The sequence below is a fragment of the Convolutriloba macropyga genome, chromosome 7 (genome assembly GCF_964194025.1).
Source record: "Convolutriloba macropyga chromosome 7, txConMacr16.3, whole genome shotgun sequence".
In the NCBI taxonomy this organism is placed as follows: Eukaryota; Metazoa; Xenacoelomorpha; order Acoela; family Convolutidae; genus Convolutriloba; species Convolutriloba macropyga.
In genome coordinates, this window is record NC_134474.1 from 22,695,129 (window position 1) to 22,705,610 (window position 10,482).

Here is a 10,482-nt window from a genome sequence, read left to right on the forward strand (position 1 = left end):
CGGAACCAAAAAAATCAAACTACGAGGTCTTGAAGTGCATACATACATAACTGTTGCACAAAAGAAGCAAGACTTCAAAGTACTGAGTTCCGTTTGAAAAGAAAATAAAACTGTTTCAAACTATATCTTTCACCCCAAATTATAAAAATTACTTGTGTTTTTTTTAGTTGTTTGCTGTAAAAGTGACGTGGATGTCAAATAATGTTAATTATATCGACTTGGTTTTCCGATTCTTACGATAGATTGAATCACAAAAAGTTAATTGATCCGGAAAATTAGGTAATCTGGGTTAATTTGCCCTTATTCTTCTTTTTTTAAGAAGCGCAAATTTTGTCTTATTACTAAATGCCGTTATAACGAATATTTTAGAGGTAACATTTATTTGCCATTATTAGTTGGGTCATTAATAGCCGCCGTCAGCCTCTCAATGGCTATTATTTAGGAGCTCTCCTTTTTTAAATTCGCTTTACCTTTTTTCGTTTTTCATAAGTCACCAATTTTCACGTTTTACTTCTGACTTACGTCACTCTGTTTCAACTGAATGGAATTTAAAATTGATTCAGCAACTTTACTCAAATACGTTCAAGGTCACAAGGCAAAATCAAGAACGCAAAAGAAGCAAGATAAACCAATAAAGGCCGCTAAGGCACTAAGAATTAATGTTTAATTGCTCTCAAAAAAAGTTTGTAGCAATTATATTAGTCCTGTTGGGCTTTTTTATGCTATTTTTCGCTTGACTGATTATTCGTCTGACTCATTAGACTTTTGTCCTCAAAAACGGGATAAATGGGCAGCGCCTAGTGGTTATTAATTTCTCTTAGAGCCTTTCAGCTCACTAGTCTCTAAGTATGTGATTCTCAGAAACTGTTTTGGAGACTTACACTTATGGTGCAAAGGGCAGTTCTTAGAGATTGCAGAACCCCCTCCCCCCAATGTTGCCCCCATCAGCCCCTCGGTGCACCACCACCACCCGTGGCTAGCTACTGACGAAGCCAACCGCTCGCCCATCGTTTGAGAGCAATTCGCCCGATGTTAGTAGCAAAGACTTGGTGCATTAAGTTATCAAAGTTTGTTTGAGTAAACTGCTATTCGGTATTAGTATTAGGCTTATTGTCCTCCAATATGGAAGTTGAACTTGCCAAATTTTATTGTATCAAATGAAACTGTGGAAAAAATTAGAATTAGAACTTTTTTTTAAACCTGAAAGAAAACTAGGATGTCAGCTTTTTTTCGTGCGTTATAAAAGTCCCTTAGATTATACTGCTATCAGGCGTTATTATTAAGCATTTTGTTCTCCAATTTAAAAGAGAATGCGCCAAATTTATCTAATCTACTCAAACTGCAGATGAAAAACAGACTCGTCAATTTTTCTCTGTATTTTTTCCAACAGTTTCAATCCGAAAGGAGGCCTTTTCCGGCAATCTGCTGGCTATGTTTTTTTATAATCATTTTTATCATTATCTATTTTTATTCTTGTGGTACTGGTTATGTAGGCTACATTGACTGAAAGGTACAATTGCAGGAATAGAACCAGTTCTTTTTTCTTTAATAATCTTTTTCTTTAGTTTTTCTTTAGTCTTCGAAGATTGTTGCGATTTGACAATTGGCAAATTATTGAAAGCAAATCATTATGGATCAATGCACACGTTTTAAACAGTCTCAGGGTGCAGTTTTGTGCATGCGGCTTTTTGACCTAAAAGTGAGAAAGCTGTCGTGGTCAACAGATTTCTACTGAGCAAGTAAAGTTTTTTATCATGCTTTGCGGTCAGTGATTGACTTTTCAGTTTGAATTTTTGACAGGATGCAGCATATAGATAGCCGTTTTAGACTATAATTTGTGCCTTGTATTATTCCGTTCTTGTCTTGTTCATGATTAATTTTTTTGCAATAGTTTGAACTCATTTTGCCTAAGATACTTTCAACAAGAGAACAATATTTACTTTTTTCTTGATTGCTGTGACTCCAAAACAAAAAATCTTGAGTGCTAAACTCGAATATTCTTTTTCAAAAAGCAATTTAGGTTCTAAGAACATTATCTGCCTTATAATTTTGCAATGTATCGTTTGGGGCAAAGAGTTGATTGTGAGTGGCTTTGAGAGCCCATCAATGCGTTTCAAGTTCAAAATTGGCCCATAATTATCAATTTTTAAGTTAATTTTTGGCTTCTTTCGCTAATTTCTTACTTTTTGGACCTGTGAGCAAACTTTTCAAAAGTCAGTGCAATTGGCAACGTCGTTATGGTAATTCAGGCATTGAATGCCTTTTTATAACGTCAAGTATTTCCGTCTCATGAAATCCTCCTCATGATAATCCGATTTTGGAAGTTTTTATCCATTTTTTTGTTTTTGTGTTTTGGCTTTGATTATTTGAAACTCTTTTTTGTGCGTTCAGAGATATTTTTTTCCTTTTCTATTAATTGATTATTTTTTTGACGTTGCGCTTTTGAAATTCAGGATAAATTTTTTCACGAGTACGATTTTAAAAAAGATTCTGACTTTTTAGTTTTCAAATTTTTTGGTTAAGCCTTCAAATTTCCATCAAGATTTTCGTAATGTAATCAAGGTTTCAAAAACTGTGTGACTTTTTTTATCTGGATGACTATTTAATTTCTCTAATCCTCGAATAACAAATATTTAAAGGATTTTGTTTTTTCAAGTTTTTTAACTTTGATTATTAACTTTCTAACTCTGAATTTGAATCTGTTCACATTCTTCAACTTCTAGCACGTATCATTTTATCCTTAGGCTAAGACCTACAGTTTTCTTTTTTTCGATCTGTTTTTATCAGCTGTTAAATTAATGATATAGATTTTGTCTTAGTTTTTTCATTTTGGTTTGCAATTGCGTTTTGATTGATTTTATTGGAATTGCGTTGAAAAATGTTGACTGGCTATTGTTTATTGAGAATAGTCATAGGTCCTCGGTTTTGGGTTGTAAACGATTTCTTGCCTTTGAATATTGCGGTTTTTTTCTGTCTACTTGATTAGTTTGCAGTAGTTTTAAATTTTTGCAGTAGTTTGAGCTCAATTTTGATCGATTTTTTGCCTTTGAATGTTCGTCCGTTTGTTCTGTCTTTGTTGATTTAATTTTTGCTATAGTTTCAACTCAATTTGTCTATGATATATGCAGCAAGAGATAGGTATGCGGTATTTTTCTCTTATTTGCAGGGACTCCAGAAGGAAAATTTTGTGCCCTAAATTTGTGTCTTCTTTTTTTCAAAAGTTCAGTTTAGTTTCTAAGAATGTCTTCTACCTTATGCTTTCACGATGTCTTTGGGTTGCACAGTTGATTGCGCAGTTCTATTTTTTTATGACGATTATCTTTACGATTATGGTTTATCATGACAGTTCTTTGCCCTGTCTTTTTTGAGCCTCTTAGTGTTGGACCATCCTTTGAAGTTCTTGCCATTTTTCAACGTTACAAAATGTGTTTGTTAATATGAAGTTTTGCGGTATCAAGATTTGTGATTTTTCCGTCAAATTTATGTCTTCTGTTCTTTATGTTATCGCTTTTTGTATTTTTCCTGAATAATGGGGTAATTTCATGAATTTTAACTTTCTCTAATGATGTCATCTTTATCGTGGTTTAAATTTTACCAATTCTATAAATTCAATTCTGGTGAGGTAATGTTTTCAGACAATGGGAAATGGTTTCAATTGCATATACGGTTTTCTTTGTACTGTTCGGACGATTCAAGTCGCTTGTGAAATTTTAAGGCTATATTTTTCAAAATTTTTGCTGGACCTGAGTTCTCGAGTGATTTTCGAGCCCCTGACTTCTTCGTTTTGGGTGATTGAAAGTTCTTTCATTTGAATTTTTAAGCAGCTGAACTCAAGTGGCGGGAACTCAAGTGAAAAGTGCGCCGAAATTTGGTGTACTTTTTTTCACTTGAAATTTTATTAGTGACTATAGTGGTATATAATAACCTCTAATGACGTCATTTGAAGCAACCATAGTGAGTTTAGTTACCCCCAACGACTGAAGCAGGCTGCAATAGGTTAGAGCTTGCACTATTTGTTCGAGAGCAATTCTTTTGACGTTAGTCAGTTATGTTTGCAGTTGTAAAGAAATCAGTAGTGTATGATTTCTGTGTGCAATCCGTGATGTGTGCAACCTATTTCTCTACTATTCTGGTCACCGCTGGACGTGCACAATTTGCAAAGCTAGTATCATATTGATTTAAATGCTACTACGCAATTTTTCGCGTGATCATTTGACTTCTCAAATTCTCGACTCTTTGTACACCTCAAATCCCCTTGTCCCTCGCTCAAACCGCTCTTGTCCCCTATGCACTACCTTTTTCTATTCCCCTACTTCCCCCTCTCTTAAGCTAGCCTTCCCTAGCCCACGCCATGTATTACCACAGTCAGCCGCTCGCCAGTCGTTTTTGATTTTTTTTCATTATATTTTCTTGCGGTTTATTCGCTTAGAGGTGTATGAATATTGGTTATTTTTCACATATTTGATCATGAACATTTTGTACTCCCTTCGCAATGGGGTAACTGTTCTGTTTTGAAAACAGGAAAAGAGGTGCTATTCATTGACGCAGAAAATGCTTTGACACAGAAAATTTAGTGACACTGAAAACGAATTGCTATGCTTGACAGAGAAAATGCTTTGATAGAGAAAATACTTTGACACAGAAAATGCAGTTGACATTAAAAAAATCAAACAAGTGTTAGGCCTGGTTTTGATTTTTACCTTTGTTAAATCTTATCCGTTTTCCTTGGGTTTTTGCAAGTAGATGTTTTTGTCAAGCATCTTTTTTCTATATAATTTTTTAATGGAAATATTCTGAGATGATAGAAGTTGAACAAGAATGATAAATCAGTCTTCATTTCTGATAAGTATGAATTTGAATCTTACGTCTAATCTTAAATGCTTCACTTTAATGAAGAATTTATTGGTTCATTGTTCATGAAAACGATTGCGATTTGTGCTCTCTTATTGAAACCGAGTCAGTTCTCAATTTTGTAGAATTCGCAGAATATTGTTTAATTTCTTGAAAGCTTTTGCTTAGCTGATCTTTTGCTTGTTCATACAGTTGAAAGGTGTACCTTAAAATTTGTAAAAAAAATTTCTGCGGAAACTGTTCCCTATATTGGGGTCAAATTCATGAAAGTTTGATAGGGAAAGTTTAGGGTATCGTGTTCTCTTCGGTAGATCGACTCGGTATTCTGGCGGCGAGAAATGAATTTTAGCTGCAAAGGTAAGACTTTGGCTCGCACAACCGTTAGCCTACCTAGCGTGCTAGTTTTATCGAGCTAATGTTAATTGGAGTCTTGTATTGCAGGGTCAAGTGAGGAAGGCAACCAAGAAGGCGTTTCGAATGATGCCAACTAAAATTCTCCGAGAGGGAGACCCGGTACGTACATTTTGATCACATCTCTGTACATTTTCTGTACAGTATTATAAATAAAGGCTTCGCGTATAGTGTGGAAACGTGTATTGTTTTTGTCTTCATGGGAAAAAATAACATGTTTATGAGCCAATATTACTTTGAGTTAAACAAACATATTTGATGGTAAACTTTTAGTCTATAGAGATAAAACACTAATATTGGCTCACCGTGATTACCAGGAGTTAGTTTTTGTGCTTTTTTGAAAAAAAACTTTTACCACCAAAACGCGTGGTTTAATCAATTCTGCATACTACTGGGAATCATCAATTCTATATAAACGTAACCAAGCTGGGTTAGTTGATCTGAAGAGGAATTTATATCAGTTTAGATTTGCGGTTGAATTAATGCTCAGTTCTTAGAGATAATTTTAATTTCTCTGGTTCAATTCGGAAATTGAAACCGGCTTTTGCATTTTATGATAGTTCATGATTTTTTTTTCACTGGTTTCATTGCTTTGCTGTTCAACATATGAAAATTCGTACAAATTGGTAAATATATTTGCAATGTAAAATTGAGTTAGATCTGTTGATAGCGTTGGCTTTCAATGTGCACTTTTTCCTGAATGAACTCATTTGACTTGTTAGGAATTGGAGGCTGCCTTTGGACGCTGTGCAATTTGTCTGGAGGCATACAAGCTGTGGGATATGGTGCGAGAACTCCCATGCAGGTAATAATTCCATCTTACAACCCTAATCAGAGCTCAGCACAAGGTTTTATTCTCCATTTTCATTAGACCTACTTCAAAGGGAAATGACGAGTAATTAGATCAGGAATGCTAATGTATCCCTTTTAATCTCAGTCCTTCGGTTGTGTTCGTGGTAGAATAAGGAAGCTATATACTTAGAATAGCTGATATATATCCAAATATCTTGATGGGGTGGTAATTAAGTTCGTGTTGAGGTCACAACAATGCAATATTTGAAGCATGAAGCCCAGGAAACATTTGCGAAAGTGGAACGTCATACGGTTTGATTTCAGGGAAATGTTATAGCAGGTTTCCAAATTATTCAGTTCGAACTAATTTCAAAACCTTAGATCAACGAACCCTGGATTTTATGCTACAAATATTAACATAATGTACCAAGGATTATCTGTTATGTGCATTTGCTAAATAAATGCGTGCATAATTAAACAAAATTTCTTTATATTATGGCTCGATTTCATGGTTTCTCAAATTTTACCCAGGAGAAATAATAGTGATCATGCATGCTGTTATTTTTCGTAGCTGATTGTTGGCAAGCCTCAAATAGCTTCTTTCACAATGAGCTCAGATAGTTGTTTCAATCAATTGTTACGGAAGGTTTGATTGCAACAACTGAATATCAAAATGCACAGAACTTTAGGTACTGCTCAATTTTGTTTTTTAATAATGAGGCCAACAGCGGTATTATCAATTCCCACGCCACTGAACCTCACCGAAACAATTGTAAACAAAGTAACCACACTTTTTTTTGTTTTAGTATTTGACCTATAAAAAAAATGTACTTTTTTATTGTTCCCATCGACTTGGGGACGGAACTATATACTATTGTTTTTTTTGTTCAGTCATTTTTGGCCGATCGATATATTCATCGTAGAGAGTTGATTAGAAAGGTCGTTCAGCTTAGATTATGGAATTAAAGAGATTTTTTATTTTTGTTTTATAGGGAGTTATCAAGTTTTAAACTTTTGTGAATGAAAGTTTCGTCAATGTTGCTAAAATTTGTTAAAATTATTAACAACAATGTTACTGGTTTTATTTTTAAAGGGAGAGGAGGCTTGTCGAATGGTTTTATTCGAGTACTCTGGTTAATGTTTTGCTAAATTTTTCGAATTTCAGACTTTTTTAATCGAAAATGGATCCAGATGCTTTTTTACCACTTTGTTTAATTATGCCAGAAGCAGAGACCAACAATCCGCTGTCATTGTTTTTCAAACCTCTAAAAATGCTAGTTGTACTTTCTTTCGTTTCCTGTACGAATCTTCCTGAATTAAAATTTTGCCGGTTTTTCGAAAATTAACACAATTACTATACAAAAAGCATCATTATTTTTGGTTAATTGAATATTTCTTTCGCTAATGAATAGTTTTTTTCTGCAAATTTATGGCTTAATTGATTGTTTTTAGTGGACGCGCAGCAGAATTGAGGCTAGGTTTGCGCACATCTTGGATTCTTTCAATCATTAATTATTCGGATTATAATGGAGCGCGGTCTCTTTCAGAATATTTTCGAATTTTTTTTAATATTGATTATCGACGAGATTGACTTCAAATCAAGGTCAAATTCACGACAGATCCCATTTACAACGAAATGAGGCCAAATAAATGTATACTATGTCTTCAGAGAAAAGCTCACATTCTTTATGGCTTTGACAATGTGTTTTTAGTTGATTTCTTTTGCTTTGCCTTCATTTGTGATTCTTTTTGCTGTCTCATGACTTCTTCTGATTCATCAAAATTTTATTGGAGTGTTTAAGAGCTGTAAATAGAGCTATGCAATGCTTTCAATTGTTATCTAATGCCTCTTAGGTCTTTGAATACATTTCTTTTTTTTTAGAAAATGTCTGAAGTTTTGAAGTTTGCCATTTTTTATCGTATTTCAGTCCACGTGTTGCTTCATATACAGGGAAAAACCTATTCGAAGTAAGTACGCCTTATAAGAGTTTTATTTGTTACTGATGGTATCTTGTTTTTCTTATTACAAAAATTGCTAAAAGTTTTGTGATTTTTGCTTTTCTGCCTATATTTGATGTTATCACTTGTTCCCTTTTCAAATTAATACATTAAGAATCATTCAACTTGGCGTTAAAAGAATTCGCAAGAGAACATTTTTAAAGATTGCAGTGAATAGCTTACAGATTTAACGACTGCAAAACCGTTACTCAAATTTTTTTAGAATTTTCTGTTGTTGCCTTTAATTGTGGCTCTTTTTTGTCGTACGATATGTTCTTGATAACCAGAGGCTTTAATTCTTTTTATGGATGTTGAAATGAAGATATACTGATTTCCTTTTATAGCTATCGGTTTTCGTGACCTTCAATTAGTTCTTAAAATTTTTTTTGTACTTCCGATCTTTTGTTCTCATTCTCCTGAACAAGTAACTTAGTCTCATTATTGAAAGAGCTCGCCAAGTTTCTGTTTGTCCGAACAATATTTGCGCTGCTGTCTATGTTTTGACTGACCTCTTCAGAGCTTAGAAACGTGCTTTCATAAGAATTTTGTGAGTTTTCCATATCGGTCAATTTTCGTGATTCTTTTTCTTGTCTTTTGCATAAAGACCATTTTCAAGGAAGACATTCAAAATGATACAAAGCGCAAGCCGAAAGTTGAAAATTTTTATCCCATTTTAAGTTTTTCTTATTGTGTTTCGATGTCTTATTGTTTAATGATTCAACACTGTCTTCGATAAATTGTTTGAAATTTTGAGTTGTGTCCATATTCCTTGGTTTGATGTTTTGTAGTCTTATAATTCGGTCTCACTAATAACAAGGGCAATTAGTTTTCTGAGCAGTTGCAAGTTTTATTCAGTTCTATTTTGAATTGAAAGCTTTGGAATTGTATGAATTTTGAAAAGTTTTTGTGGATTTTAGAGCTTTGTCATTTGTATCTTTTTTCTGTCAATTTTGTAGCTTGGTCTTTGGCAGATCGCATCCACCTTCAAGTGACCCAAGATTGAATCTTTATAATGGTGCTATTTTTAACTTATGGTTTCTCTGCTTTCATAATAAGCCTTTTCATGAGAAAGTGCTTTTTGGATATTGGGCCATTTTTGTGGTTTTTATTGTTAGCTTGCCACATTGTCACACTAATAGGGTCGCCCAGTTGGCGAATGTGCAATTAAAGATTTTTGAATATTTTCCATGATTTGCCTAATTTTTAAACGGTTGCGACACCTCTTCCTTGTTAAATTTAATTTATTTTTTGTCTTTGGAGTTCTCTTTGTTGTCGTCTGCCACATTATGGATCACAGGTTTCAACTGCTTCCTATGAATTATAAACTAACCTTGTTGATGCACCGAGTTGATACGTATTGGTTTTAATCAATTGAAATTGGTTGTTTTCAAAAATTGAAACGTATATCTGAACTTTATCCCTTTTGCGAGTCTCATTATTGTAATGTCTCGTTTCTTACCTAATGAAGTGCAGGTTAACATTTGTTTAGATTTTTTATTCTTTTTTGTCGTTAAATGTTTTTTTTTAAATATAGACATAGAATATTTTCTTTTTATGTTTATCTTGTCCAGTACTCTCATAAATGGCAACACTCACCGGCCCTCTAATTCAGAATTATTTTTTCACTTATTTGTCTGTTGAACCATATTTCAATTTTCAGAAGGTTTTTACCTCTTCATTTGCTAGACAATTAAATCAAAACGTGGTTGAGTGGGGCCGGAACAGTGTGCGAACGCACATTACCGAGCCTCCTTGTTTAGTTTTCAGTTTATTTGGATTACCCACGAAGTGTAAAATTTTTTCAAAGCAACTCGGGCTTTCATGCCATTACTGAAACATCCAAATAAAGCAATTACTTATTACCATCCTATAACAATTCAAGTTTTTTACTTCGTCTAACAGATTTTTGTTTCGTCTTACCGTGACGTCATTTCTGCTTTTAGGTCAATTGTGTGACGTGCCAAACTTTTAAGCCCTAATTCTTGAGTATTATCCTTGAGTTTTTGAAATTGAATATCAATTTTGAGAAAGCGCTTTTTGGGCTTTTTCCTTATAGACCGTATGTGTCATAAAATTGTCAGTACGTATCTAACCCAAAAAATCTGGTGGTCTACTAAAGGACTTTTGGTCAATCTGCCTATCTTGTTTCTTTAGTTGTTTTAATTCATGGAAGGCCACAAGCGTCTATCGCGGCTATTTTCCGGCAATCTGCCGGCTATGTTTTAAAATTAACTAAATTGTCTCAAATTCCTTTGGTAATGCCCCCTTGTTAAGGCAGATCGAGTGATTGATACCCCAACCGCCGTTCATTTGAGAGCAGTTCGTTTCGTATTAGTTTGATATGTTCATATTCAGTGTCAAGTCTGATAATTTTGAGATCAGTGAAAAATCTCCAACCCTTGATCAATCGAAAACAAGAAAAATCGCAAG

General features: G+C 34.0%; 1 protein-coding gene across 1 annotated transcript in view; it reads left to right on the forward strand.

Annotated features, from left to right (window-relative positions):
- Positions 1 to 6,098, forward strand: part of LOC142342708 (anaphase-promoting complex subunit 1-like) — an 82,246-nt gene extending 76,148 nt beyond the window's left edge. Inside the window, exons 9-10 of the mRNA XM_075394221.1 lie at positions 5,293 to 5,364; positions 5,985 to 6,098. Coding sequence (XP_075250336.1) covers positions 5,293 to 5,364; positions 5,985 to 6,071 — 159 coding nt within the window. The 3' untranslated portion in view covers positions 6,072 to 6,098. The remainder of the gene's footprint in view (positions 1 to 5,292; positions 5,365 to 5,984) is intronic.
- Positions 6,099 to 10,482: the final 4,384 nt, after the last annotated feature.